General features: G+C 52.7%; 5 protein-coding genes across 5 annotated transcripts; 4 read left to right on the forward strand and 1 right to left on the reverse strand.

Annotated features, from left to right (window-relative positions):
- The first annotated feature begins 166 nt into the window (after window positions 1-166).
- On the forward strand, window positions 167-1,119 carry K489DRAFT_377241 (uncharacterized protein). The gene has a single exon (XM_033604109.1). The coding sequence runs from the start codon at window positions 234-236 to the stop codon at window positions 690-692; it is 459 nt and encodes a 152-aa protein (XP_033463828.1). The 5' UTR covers window positions 167-233; the 3' UTR covers window positions 693-1,119.
- Window positions 1,120-1,362: 243 nt separating this feature from the next.
- K489DRAFT_351580 (protease) lies at window positions 1,363-4,431 on the forward strand (the record flags this gene model as incomplete). The annotated part of the gene is made up of 2 exons (XM_033602447.1): window positions 1,363-2,082; window positions 2,194-4,431. The coding sequence occupies exons 1-2, from the start codon at window positions 1,654-1,656 to the stop codon at window positions 4,429-4,431; spliced, it is 2,667 nt and encodes an 888-aa protein (XP_033463829.1). The 5' UTR covers window positions 1,363-1,653.
- A 308-nt stretch (window positions 4,432-4,739) lies between these two features.
- Window positions 4,740-9,103, reverse strand: K489DRAFT_313347 (multidrug resistance-associated protein; the record flags this gene model as incomplete). The annotated part of the gene is made up of 4 exons (XM_033600932.1): window positions 4,740-6,068; window positions 6,123-6,419; window positions 6,476-8,767; window positions 8,936-9,103. 4 exons carry the CDS (start codon window positions 9,101-9,103, stop codon window positions 4,740-4,742), a joined length of 4,086 nt encoding a protein of 1,361 aa, XP_033463830.1.
- Window positions 9,104-9,405: 302 nt separating this feature from the next.
- K489DRAFT_125579 (uncharacterized protein) lies at window positions 9,406-10,421 on the forward strand. Its single transcript, XM_033599000.1, has one exon. It carries the CDS (start codon window positions 9,652-9,654, stop codon window positions 10,243-10,245), a length of 594 nt encoding a protein of 197 aa, XP_033463831.1. The 5' UTR covers window positions 9,406-9,651; the 3' UTR covers window positions 10,246-10,421.
- A 510-nt stretch (window positions 10,422-10,931) lies between these two features.
- K489DRAFT_297716 (uncharacterized protein) lies at window positions 10,932-12,593 on the forward strand (the record flags this gene model as incomplete). The annotated part of the gene is made up of 1 exon (XM_033600339.1): window positions 10,932-12,593. A coding segment is annotated over one exon (1,662 nt), but the record flags the coding sequence as incomplete, so codon positions are not given.
- Window positions 12,594-13,597: the final 1,004 nt, after the last annotated feature.

Genomic DNA, 13,597 nt, shown 5'->3' on the forward strand with positions numbered 1-13,597 from the left:
TGACCGAGCATCGCAGCGCTACGCAGTAGCATTGGACTTCCGGCTAGGTCGCCCTTCATTCCTCGCACAAACAAAGAAACCCGTGAAAGCGATGGGGTGAAACAAGACCATGTTCTCCATTTCACTTGATCGATTGGGCCCACAATGAAGTTCTTGAAGGAGCAATTTCATGAATTTCCTTCGAATGTACTGTGTGTAAGATCTCCTCCTCTCTGCACACTCAACACGCAGCAATGGGGAACGACTTGTTTCTCGAAGGCGACGAAGGCATACAAGATGAGCGGCCAGAATGCAAATCAGATGATAGCCTGATGAGTTATTTGCCTACCTTCAAGGTCCTACCCACGGAGCACGATCTGGACCTCCGCTACTACGAATCTTCGAATGGCTACAGCTATCAGCCACGGCGCCATTGGTGTTTCCTGGCCCAGATAACAGATGTCAACGCTTTCATGCGCGTCGGCTTGTCAGTCAAAGATCAAGAAGGCGTTGAAATTCCGGTCTGGTTCTATACGGAAGACAGAGGGTTTGATTATCTTTCGTCTTCGGTTCGAGAGGGCCAAACCATCGCTATTCTGTATGCCGAGAGACACGCATTCATGTTCGATTCCATCGGCGTTCGTGTTGAGCTGAGAGATACTGTCAAGGTAGAACACCAGAGTGGTTTCTTCTGCTCTGTGGCGATGAATTGACGATGGGCTAGATCTTCAATACGCCTTTGGACAAGGTTTCGAAGCTTCTCAAACAGACCGATGAGCAGGAAATGATCTGCGCAGCATGTCACAAACCTGCGATCCATTTACCCAGGTGTGGAAGATGTAATGCGGTCCGATACTGCAATAAGGTGGGTATACATACCCACAACCTTCCATGCCTATGTCGACGAACGGAGGCTCACAGATGTCACAGGCTTGCCAGACGCTTGACTGGAGAAACGGTCACAAAGTTGATTGCAAGTTGATTCGAAGTGCGGATTTTCAAGTTCTGATGAAGATGAAGCAACCTGTCATCGGACGGAAATTGTTGAGCTTTCCACGTCCGTGATCTTCGTGTGCAAATGCTGCTTGTATGAGAGAGATCGATAGGATCAGATGGGATGGGCTATTGTCTTGGACACTTATGCTGTATCGATTGTACGGCCATTGTATGAATCGACGTAGAGACTCAACGTTGACAGAGAGACGGGAAGTCCTCCTGAACATCCAATTGAGTGAAGAATATATGTAGCTCGTCAGGGGAAGATGGGCAGATGTCTGATGGGGTTGACGCCGAGAATACGCGCGGCGCAGCCGACCGAGCCCGCTTTCTTGCCCCCCAAATTCACAACGGCCATCGTCTCCCTCCACAAACTCCGCCGCCAACACTTCGGGGGTTCATCATCACCGCAGCTGGGGGAAGTTCCGCTGCCGCAACTTTGCGACTGGGCTGATCCACGCATTCAACTAGTAATCATACTGTAATACTCTCACCTCCTGATTCATCTACGCTCTCTCCGTCGCCAGGCGTCCAGCTCGAATTGTCGCCAAATTCTTTTCCATTAATGTCTTGAAAGTACTATGAAAGAGGCGGCAGTGTGAGGCCGGATTTAGACAGTCACGACGACACGCCTATCGATTGCGTGCATGATTTCACGCCATACCTCGAGTCTTCGCCATGGCGAATCAAGATAGATACGGTCGTTATGCCAATATTCCTATTCCTTCATATGACGAAGCGATCTCATCGCGGCCGGGTTCGTCGACACAACATGCTCGCGGACCAGGAGAGATCAGTGACGATGCCGAGCGGCAAGGTCTGCTCGGCGAGGATGGCCCGGCCAATACACATTATCGACCACCGACTGTAGAGTCGCCGCGTTCGAGCGAGGATAGCGACCTACGACTCCCCGAGGTAGGAGGAGGTGCAGATGCGGCGCGCCGAGATATCGAGGAGCTGGACTACCTCGACCCGATGGACAACTCACGGCGATCGCCACGCCCATACTCGCACACACGCTTGCGCAACATTTCTTCACGTTTCTCCAAATTCTCTGCTACATTATCTTCAATTCGATTGCCGTCGTTTCGACGACTTTACACTCCTGTCGCCACCGAAAGAACGACAGATTCATCCTCTTCCGAGCCCGTCGATGCGCTTCCCCGGCCCACATGGCTTGCGCGAGCCTTCCAAAATATTCCTGCTATACCATCAGAGTACCGAATGAGTGCCCCAACCGCTGCACGACTGTGCGGCCTCGCCGCACTCATCATTCTCTTCTATGTGCTGTTCGCAATGGAGGTCTTCACTGGCGGACGCCACGGGAACGGTCGTTTCGATCCGGAATCTGTGCGAGCATTTGTGCAGGAAAATGTCGATTCAGAGCGGATAGCAGAATACTTGACACACATCTCGAGTTACGATCACGTCGCGGGTACCGAAGGTGATCTCTACATGGCGGAATGGATGCACGAGCGGTGGAAGCTTGAAGGACGATTCGATGATGTCGCGCTTGCGAGCTACTACGTTCTCTTGAACTACGCCAAACCGGACGGCAGGAGTGTTAGCATCACCGAACCGGAAGACAAAAGGTGGACTGCTGTATTGGAAGAGGATATGGTCAATGTGGATCGCCAACAGACTTTGGCATGGCACGGGCACAGTAAGAGCGATGAAAAGGAAGGACCCTTGGTATATGCCAACACTGGAAGTAAGGAGGATTTCGAGTATCTGAGAGGATCTGGCATTGTGCTGAACGGAACGATTGCATTGATACGTAATGCGGGCGCGTTTGAGAACACCGCGCTCAAGGTCAAGACAGCTGAAGAGGCAGGCTGCATTGGCGCACTTCTTTACTCGGACCCCAGCGATGATGGATCCGTCAAGGGAGCTGTCTGGCCCGATGGGCCTTGGCGAACGGCCGACTCAGTGCAGCGTGGTAGTGTGGGTCTGACGGACTGGGTGATGGGCGACCCCTTGACTCCGGGAGTCGCGAGTGTCCCTGATGCAAAACGAACGTACAAGACGATCTTGCCTGGCCTCGTCAACATTCCGTCCCTGCCTCTGGCGTGGCGAGACGCCAAGGTGCTCATCGCTGCATTACAGGGCCACGGTAGCGTACTTCCAGACAACTGGACCGGCGGTGACGAAACCAATCAAAAGTGGTTCTCCGGAACAGCAGCGACATCGGCCGACACCTCCTTTCCGGTCGTCCACATCAAGAACATCAACGATGAAAACCCTAAACAACAAATCTGGAACCTCCACGGTGTGCACAGAGGAGTTGAATCACCTGACAACAAGGTCATCGTGGGAAGTCATCGTGATGCGTGGTGTTTCGGTGCTGTGGACCCGGGCAGTGGCAGCGCAGTGATGATGGAGCTTGTCGCGATTTTCGGTCAGCTCCGTAAGGTCGGCTGGCGCCCTCTGCGTACACTGGAGTTTGCCAGCTGGGATGCTGCCGAATTCAGCCTCATGGGCAGCACCGAGTACGTGGAAGATAATCTCGATGGCCTCCGAGGGAACGGTGTCGCGTATTTAAACGTAGATGCCGGCGTATACAGCCCTGACGCACTCTTCCGTGCTTCGGGTAGTCCTGTATGGCAACGACCGTTGGCCCATGCGCTTGGCCGCGTGTCCGATCCTGGATCTGGAAAGTCTCTCCGCGAGGTATGGGAGACGCGCAACTCAGAGGTCGAGAGTCCCGGCACCGAGGGCGACTATGCTCCCTTCCAGAGCATGGCCGGCGTTTCCTCCATTGATTTCGGCTTCCGTGGCGCCGACGATGCCTTCCCGCGCAACTCCTGCTACGATACCTTTGAATGGATGAACAAGATTGGGGATCCAGGCTTCAACTACCACCGATCCCTCGCCCAAATCTGGGCCCTCATGATCCTCGAAGTGGTCGACCAACCTCTCCTCCCCTTTGACCTCCGCAACTACGCTGCTGCCATCCAAAAATCCTACATCTCCTCTATCACCGCCCACGCCGCTTTCCAGCGGCAACACTTCAACCTCACGGAGAACGCCTCAACCGTCGACTTCACCCCATTACAAAACGCCGCCGACGCCTTCGTCACCCGTGCCGACGAATTCCACAACTTCGAAGACTACTGGACCCGAAACATCTACGCCGTCGGCGGAATTGAAAACCGCGCCTTCGGCATGCAAAGATTGCAGTTCAACGACGCCCTTTCGAATTTCGAATCCGACCTCTTGGACTTGCCGCAGAACTACCACGACGGCGGTCGCGAGTACGGCGTACCAGGCAGGAACCAATTCAAACACATCTTGTTCGGCCCGCAGGATTCCCGACGAAAGGGCGAGAATGTCGTTGTCTTTCCCTTGATCAGAGATGCTTTGGATAAAGGCGATTGGAAGGCTGCGCAGGACATGGTGCAGCGCACGGCGGACATCTTGAGTAGGGCGACGGGGAATTTGCCGCATATCATCTAAGGCGTTGAACCCTATCATCTCAATCCTTTTAATTTTGTCCTTCTGTTGTCTCTGGACGTCAAAAATGTCTCTTATTCTTGTTTTTTTTTCATATTCTGGCTTCGTGCCGGATGTTTGGCTGCGGCGAATGCATGGCGTTCTAGACGAGTTTCGAAATCGATGGATTACATATGTAATTCTTCATCTGCGTGGTTGAAATGGAGAGGAGATGAATCAAAACCCATCGACTTCTCTGATAAAACGTCATCTGTACAAGAACCAATCTATTACAATCTACCCTACATGCCGAGCCAAAGTAAAACCCGATCTCAAGATCTCGCCATCGCAAAATCCGCCTCCCCAATGTGACTCTTCTCACACAGTCCCCTAAAAACTCCACCTTCTCTCTCCCAAAGCTCCCTCGCCGGTCCCAACTCGACAACTCTCCCTCCCTCCAGCACACAGATGCGGTCGAAATCGAGAATCGTCCGCAAGCGATGCGCAATACTTAGGACTGTCCTCCCGCGGAAGACTTCCGACATCGTCTTCTGAATCTTCGCATCGGTTTCCGCGTCAAGGGAACTCGTGCCTTCGTCGATGAGCACGATGCGTGCATCTCGAATAAGTACACGCGCTAGGGCGAGGAGTTGTCGTTGGCCGAGGGAGAAATTGGAACCTTCTTCCTCCACGATGGAGTCGAGGTGCAGGCCTTTGGTGGGAGAAGGGGATTGGTCTTCCTCGGAGAATTTCTCGGCGCTGCTGCTGATGGACGTGCAGGTGAGATGGCAGGATCGGAGGGCGTTCCAGAGTTTGAGATCGTCGTGTTCGGAGAAGGGGTCGAGGTTGGAGCGGATCGTGCCGCGGAAGAGGGTTGGGTCTTGCGGGATGATGGCGAGATGGGAGCGCAGGTCGTGCAGGCCGACTTGGGAAATATCCTGGTCGTCGATGGTAATCGTGCCGGCAGAGAGCTCGACGAGTCGGAAGAGGGTGGTCATGATGGAACTTTTCCCTGCTCCGGTTCGTCCTACGATACCGATCCTCTCTCCGGCTGCGATCTGGAGTGTCAGGCCGTGGAGTACGAGAGGTAAGCCTTCACGGTAGCGCATCTGGACATTGTTGAATGATATGGCACCATGTTCAGGCCATGTGTTTGGGACAGCGTCGGATGTTAAGGCCGCCTCATGCGGGATCTGCGTTGCATATTCGTGTAATCTCTCCGTGCTGGCCATGGCGTTGTCAACATCCGAGAAGTACCGAATGGTGATTTGGAGAATCTGGACTAAGCTGAGACTGTAGCTCAGAATCACACCGGAGATGCTTGGATCGACGTTCAATTGGTTTGTGACGACTAAGATTCCCACCACAAAGACAAGCAGATTACCAACGGCGTCCATTCGGATTGAAAGCCAGCGTTGGTTTGCGAATGTCAGGAAGTAAGCACTGTTCATGTCGTCGAGAGCGGAGACAAGCCGTGCTACGAATCTCGATTGAGCTCTATACGCACGGATGCAGCTCACGCCAGTCAGAGCCTCACTGTATTGTGCAAAGACAACGCCGTCGAGAGTGGTCTGTAGCCGCTTGAGTTCGCGGGCACTAGAGCGGTAGTATGCTGCTGTGTATACGAAGACGGCGGATAGGACGACCAGTGCGATAGTGAACTAAACCCCAAGTCAGTGAGTCGCTTCCCATGAGATGCGAACTGTTGTTCTCACATAATAGAAGTAGGCAATGATCAGTATGAAAGTGCCGATGATCATGCTCAGCACGACAAGATAATTCCTCAGTGCGTCGATCAAATTATTCTCCATGACATCTACATCCTTGGAAAATCGGTGAATGATACGGCCGAGCGGAGTCGTGTCAAAGTACGACATTGGAGCCCGGAGGACATTCCACATGGCATCTTGCGACATTCCGTTGCTCGCATGAGTGGCCATGAAGCAGGTGAACATGAAGAAGATGAACAACAGCACGCCTTGGATGATGGCGAGTGCAACATAGACTCCGATCTGTGGGTGATGACGTTAGTTTGATATGACTTACTTCTGATGAGAGGAAAACGTACGTATGTGTCGCGAGCGAGGTTGAATTGATCCGAAGTCCACCATGAAAGCCATAGACTCGTGAGTATGTTCGCCGCGCGGAACAGTGTGCACAATAGAATGATTGTGAAACCATTGCTTAGAGAGCCACTAGCACGGAGCCAGGCCGTGTACACAGCCCAGGAGACCTTCCGATTCGAGGTCGAGTCTGCTTGCATCAATGTTGTCTTAGTCGTCGTCACTTCCTTCTTCGTGGCTGAGTCGTCTGTACAAGTGGCCTTCTCTTCTGTTCCACTGCTCTGTGCCCAATTTGACTCCAGCATCTGCCTGAATCCAGGATCTGAAGCAAGTAGCTCATCATACGTCCCGATAGCTGCAACACGTCCGTCACGAAGAACGATGATTCGATCACATTGTGGCAAAACATGTGTCTGATGGGTGACAAGTATGCGACATCTACCAGTGAGAAATCCTGTGATCGCTTCGCGAAACACATGAGCGCCAACCTGGGAGTCCAAAGCTGACAAAGGATCATCCATGATAGTGATTCCAGCGTCGGCGTAGATCGCGCGAGCAATATTGATACGTTGCTTCTGGCCACCTGACAAAGTAACACCGCGCTCTCCAATTTCGGTCATGTCGCCCTCGTCCAGCAAATCTAGGTCTGCTCGAAGAGCACAAGCGTCGATGATTCTCCAATAACGATCGTTATCAAAAGAGGCGCCAAAAAGAATATTGTCCCGGATCGTGGCATTTTGTACCCAAGCTGATTGCGGCGATAGTGCCAGGTTCTGGCCGAATTCGAGCGTGCCGCCAATCTGACGCATATTTCCTGCCAAGGCGTTGACGAACGACGATTTACCTGAGCCAACGGGCCCAACAATGGCGATCAGCTCTCCCTTGTCGATGGTTATGTCTAGATCGCGGAGCTGAAAGATTTGAGCAGGCAGCTCCAAACCTGCCGTCGACTCAGACCTGGAGGTGTTTCCGCTGTCAGATCCACTCTTCGATTTCGGCTTGAGGGCAGAAATCAGACTGCGCATGTTGCGTGGAGTGGCTACCTTGCCAGCTTGCTGTGCGATATCAGACTTCATGGGTTGCTCCCAGGTGAAGCAGGCATTGCGAAGAATAAGTGCATGTTCTTGTTCGTCAGCGACCCGGAAATCCTCTGGCATCTCGTCTGCGAGCAGAAAGGATTCAATCCGACCAAAAGCAGCCCACGCCTCTACTGCCTGTCCCAAGGCAACAGGCACCCAGTTGAGAGGATTTCTCAAGCTGTTCAGCAATGCGAGCGATGAAAATACCTCGGCCGGCTCGAATTGATTTCCTGTCAGGGAATATGTGATAAATGTCAGCATGTTCGCAAAAATGGGAAGAGCCATCGATAACGAGCCGATTGCGCTTTTCATTACATGCAAGGCGTATAGTGCAGACGTTTCACTCAGACGGAGTTGCTTCAGCTTGTCAGCAAATGCATTCTCCCAAGCGAATAGTTTCACAAATTTGATGCTCTGTAACACTTCTGCAGTGAGTCCGACGCGTTTGTCAGTGATCTTGTTAATCGCACCCCGCTTGCTTCCGACGCGCTTCACGATAGTCGTGACAAATGCCAGACCAACCACAAGGAAAGCTACGCCAGCTAATGCGCTGACACCAAGATTGTATATCAACAGCCCGACCGTCAGAATGATGGCTATCACCGACGTCCAAATATAATGAAAAGTTCCACATGCTTGGTCAACACGGGAGATGTCTGTAGAGATGAGACTCATGATTCGCCCATTGGGCCAGCCTTGTACAGCATCTGTGGCTGTCTTTTCCGAAGAAGATAAAAGAGCATTGCTCCCTGATCTTGCTTTTCCAGAAAGCTTCAAGGACTTGTCAAACGTTGCTGAAATTAGGATCGCTCGGACAAGGCCACCCATAAGTTGGCTTCGGTAGAGAAAGTGTGCAAATGCGAAGCTCTGGATGATCTGGATTGCTGTGATACCAAGCACGTAACCAATACCTATGGCAATACTTGGCCCGGCTGTAGCATTCTGTCGGGCCACGTATGCTGATGACGCGAACTCAATGAGATATCTGAGTAGAAACGGCGACATAGCCTGCAGCACACTGTTCAATAATTGAGAAGCTCCACCAATCCAGAAGTGCTTCTTCACGGCATGATAGGTCGCGAATACGAGGGCGTGCTTCTGACCTCGCGCCACGCGTTGAGATAGTGATTGTTGGAGCTCATCGCACAGAATTCGCGTCGCTCGTTCATTGTCGATGAGCCAGACATCATCATGAACGAGTGGTCGAGCATGTCCAAGCTGATGAAGAAAGGAATCAGCAAATACGGAATTGGAGATCGATGCCCAGCGACAAGGCGAGGGATACAATGCATGCCACAATCAAGAGGTGATGTTACAGGTAGCCCCATGGTAGCGCGATCGCGACCTGCATGAACTCTTGATTCGTATGCGACAAAGTAAACATACCTTGATGAGAGGGCTGATCCACGAGAAGGTCAGGCGGCTGCAAATTCCAGCAGTGGATTCTGGAGTGATTGTGCGCCGATCGGGCGTGGCGGCGGTCGCCTTGTTGGCTTTGCGAGATTTTATGATCCGGGACCATCGAGAGATTGGGGCTCGCGGTGCTTCAGACATCTTCTCTGCCCCCTCGGTTGACGATGAAGGTCTCTGTTTGTCGCTAGTCGCCTGCATTGGGAGAACTGCGAGTTGCAGATCACAAACTCTCGACAACAAGAATGAAAAGGACTAAGACTGATAGTTTTGCAGTAGACATTCTCCTCGTTGTCTTTACAAAGCCGAACCGGTAATGCTGTGATTAATTGCCGGTATTTTGGGTCCCACCGAAAAGTATCACCACTCCGTCGGCACACGATCACAAGGAAATACTCTCCTGCCTCTTCAGGACGATTGAAGTCTCAACGCAATCGGATGCAAGTGCGATTCTGCCATTTCGCATGACCAATTGCAACAGTCACCGCCAAAGCCAGGGCATCAAGGTTTCTCGTCTCATGCCACGCAAAGGGATCCTGACGGCCATCACCGTGCAATCGAAGAATCCATGGTGGCACGGCAGGCACAGACATCAAGGTTGTGCGCGCGCCCAGCGAAACGGCTGCGGATACACTTGATAGACACACCGTAGCCATCCCAGCGTGCTAATTTATCCATCACAGTGCATTGGCATGACGTTCGTTTATTGCCTGCATCGGCATCGTCGACCGCGGTGGAGCAGGGTGTGCAGTTGCATTAGGGCTCCTGCGGGAATCCGTCATCACCACGCCCAGACTCGACTCCAGGGGAAGAGGAACAGGGGTGGTGGTGGAAAGACAATGACCCGCACAAATGCTAATCAGATCGAAATTGGAGCCGATCACCGCTGCCAGAGCTGGTACAAAAGTCAGACCTGTGCGCCGGAAAACAGTCACTTGCACTGCGACGGTGAGGGCCGGGGGCCGCGGGTAATAATTATCAGATGGTGCGGCCGAATCAACGGCCACGGCCCGCCGCTGTGGTCAACAAGCGAGAGTCTTCCTCAATGGACGTCATGCCGCAGTGATTGGTCCGCAGGGCATTTTTGTCTTTCGATCTGGCAAGGAGAGAGAAAGGCTGATCCGATGTGGCAGCACGGTTCCTTTCCTCGGGTCAGCTGCTATCATTGTGAAACGCTCTTTCCCTGTGGGAGAAACGTCTCAGTTCACACCGCTGATTGTTCCTTTGTCCCTGTTCGCACAATGGTATCATTTTGGAACGGACCAGCCGGGATCGGAGAGGATTAACAATGATGGCCTGAACGACACTGATGACTCGCTCACCGGAAGTTCCTGTCGTACTTGGTGGCTTGGGTCTTGCTAATTAATTGGACGTCTCGGCAATCTCTCACCCACTTCTCTGCCTCTCACATGTGCTACGTATTCAACATTACGGGAAGCAGGTGAATAAGCAAGAGCGCAGGAATATTAGAATCGCAGTCGTCCTCACGGTCGTCAAAGAAAGAGTTTTGAATTTGTTCCACTGTCGGCGGCTTTTTACGAATTTTGGGTAGCTTTTGCTGTCTGAGGGTGTCGTATAGCACCACCGTGTCATTCCCGCCGCAACCAATAACTTCCATTTCAAGATCAACATTTCCAACATGCTCGCCACACACAAGACGCACAACAAGCGATCCTCGCTGAGCTGGAACTTTAAGCTCGGCGGATCGAATATTCGTCAAGAGGAGAACAACAAAGATCCTCTATCATGGCAGTGGTGGCTATATCCTTCAGCAACGCAAGACGTCTCGAACAGCTCTAGCCGAAACCTCTACCTCAGAGTCCAGCGACGGAGGCAAGGCGAACTCGCCTCAGAACATGAGTATCTACAAGCCATTGCGACTTCCATTGCGGCGAAATTTGCCGCGCTCAAACTACGCCCTGTGATCACAGATTTTCTGCAATCAGTCGCATCCTCGTTGAAGAATAAAGACAGCGCAATTGCTGTGCTCGTCGTGCCGACTTCAGATGGATACATGGCCGACGCTGGCTTCCTGGCCAAGCGCCTGGCCGGTGTTAAGGCTGTCACACAAATAGTGAGCTTCGTTGAATTCAACGACAGAATCAATGCCGATTGCGGACATCAAGATCTCGAATCCAACCTTCTATGTCTACTCCCGCTGGCCATCGGAGGAGCCTCAATCGATGCAGACATCTCTGGAGACCAACTGAAGGTTCTGGAGTCACAAATCCACAACAGGTTGCAATGCACCTGGATCTCACCATGCGCTCTGAGTCGACGTCGAGTTTTCTACATCATTGACCACTTGTCTCTCTCGGCCACGCGCGGTAAATGGCAGATGGCTCTTGGCCTTGGTCTTGATATAGTCATCATCAGTTCAGGGCAGTGGTGGCTGGACCCGCAGGTGGTTGCAGAGTGGAAGTCGTTGGTCGCAGGCTTCATTTCACTTGACATCACTACCGACCGTGGTCTGCCAAGTCGGCTCGTCGCTGCTCTCAAGGGTAATATCGACAACATTCACGGCCTGGTGCCGGGTGCGGATAAGTACCTCACAGCAGTGGCCAAAGCGGCTTCGGCACTGGGTCTTCCCACTTCTTCGCCCGAGGCTTACACCATTTCAACGAGCAAACAACTTACCAGAGATCTTGAGAAACCGATCGGAACCAGTTTCGAGATCCGCAGCATGACCGACCTACACATGCACTTGAGAAACAGTCCAATCCGGGACTACCCGCTCATCTCCAAGCCAGCCCACGGCAGCATGAGCACCTGCGTTTTCAAATCCAACAACGAGTCCGAACTCCTTGCGAACGTCTCCAAGACCTTCTCTGCCTGGCGCGCAGGCGACGCCATTGTCATCGAGAGATATTGCGAAGGACCCGAATGTGACGTCAACATCGTCCTGCTGAACGGCGAGCTGCTCTTCAGCGAGGTCGTCGACGAACCGCCAAGCACCGCTGACCTGGATTCGACCTCGCCTATGGCCACCTTCGCCGAGTCGCAAGCCATCACGCCATCGATCCTACCGGCCAATGAACAGGCCGAGCTGATCGCTTCGGTCAAGGAGAGCGTCCTGCGCCAAGGTTTCCACAGTGGCGTGTTTCACTGCGAGGCCCGCGTGCGGGATTCCACTGTGCAGTATGCACCTCTGGCCGGCAGCGAAGCGATGCTCGATCTGCAACCCGTGCCTGTCAGCCCCACGGAGCCGTCGTCGACTTTCTTGCTCGAAGTCAATGCGCGCTGCCCTGGCTTGATGAGCGCTTCAGCTACATTGCTGACTTCCGGTGTGGATTTCTGGAGTCTGCAGCTCCTGGCGGCGGTCGGCGAATGGGAGCGTTTCCAACAATGCGCCCAGCGTTTCGTCGACGAGGGCTGCTATGTTATGCTCGACACCTATTTTGTTGATGTGAGCGCCCAGTACGTGCAGTCGCTCTTCCCCGGCTTGGACATCAGCCATATCGGCAAGCCGTACATTGATGAAGCTCACAACCCCATGACGGCGCTTGACTCTACGCTGACTTCGAATGTCGTCCGCCACGCCGCGATGGTCAAGCCCGCGGCTATGTATGGCGGCGACGAGGATAAATGGCTCTGGCTCGAGACGGTCGTGCTCCTGTCTAATGATAGCCGGGAGAGCATGCTCATGTCTTCGGAGCGGTTGAGGATCCAATATGAGAAAATTGTAGTGCAGCGTGATCAGCAATGCTTGGCTGCTGCTGGCACGATCGCTGCACTTGCTGAAAAATAGAGGTTCGGGCTGTCGCTTTGCCTTCCATAACAACATGTAACATGTAACGTATGTACCTGATCTGGTGTGGCGAAATTGAAAAATTCTCTTTGCTTACCATGACCTCTCTTTCGAATGGCCCGATCGGCCGCCTTGCTCCGATACGTAATGAAACGAGGCATGACATCGGCGGTATACAATCTTACATTACCTTTTGGGGGTTTGGTCCCATCTCGCTGTGTTCCCGAGTCTTGTCTCTTGCGTAGAGACAAATCAAATTTCGTGTAATAGTGATGACCATATCACCAGGTCAGGGTTTCTGGGTGGAGGCACCCACGCTGGGGCTGACCGCATCGACCTCACAAGGCAAAATCCCACATTCTCCCCACGACATCCGTGGAAGGAAGGAGGTCCGCTGAGTGTCTATCCGAGGTCAAGTTGTGCAAGGACTTTTTCAGCAAGTGGAAGCGTCGTCAACGAGTTGCTGTTGTTGAGACGCAAACCTCAGTCATTTTGCAGGAGAAATTTTCCTTGGCGGAGGAAGCAGAACTGCGATGGATTGTCTCTTTATCGCTGGAAACTAGTCTCGTCCTTGTTGTCTAGTGTCGTGCGTTGTTCCCGCGAATTTTCTGGAGAAATTTCACCTTGATGGACCGCCGCCACCCCGAGGTGGCTCTATATGAAGAGCGCCTGAATTCTCGAGATACAAACATCATGGATCCTACCACTGCAGGTCATCTTGGTATTCCGGCGTAAGCGAGTTTGTTGTGGACCGAGCGGCGGACTACTTCAGAACTAGGCTTCATGCTGCATTGTCGAGAGATCATCAATGCCAGCCCGCGTGATGACGACCTCGGCGTCATGGAAGGCAATGTTTTTGCAACAGCGACCACTCCATCAATGAAGGTCTT

This window comes from Dissoconium aciculare (assembly GCF_010015565.1).
Source record: "Dissoconium aciculare CBS 342.82 unplaced genomic scaffold K489scaffold_2, whole genome shotgun sequence".
Classification (NCBI taxonomy): domain Eukaryota; kingdom Fungi; phylum Ascomycota; class Dothideomycetes; order Mycosphaerellales; family Dissoconiaceae; genus Dissoconium; species Dissoconium aciculare.

Bases quoted from the DNA above. Each gene is read 5' to 3' on its own strand.
- K489DRAFT_377241 (XM_033604109.1), top strand. From the start codon at position 234: ATGGGGAACGACTTGTTTCTCGAAGGCGACGAAGGCATACAAGATGAG.
- K489DRAFT_125579 (XM_033599000.1), top strand. From the start codon at position 9,652: ATGACGTTCGTTTATTGCCTGCATCGGCATCGTCGACCGCGGTGGAGC.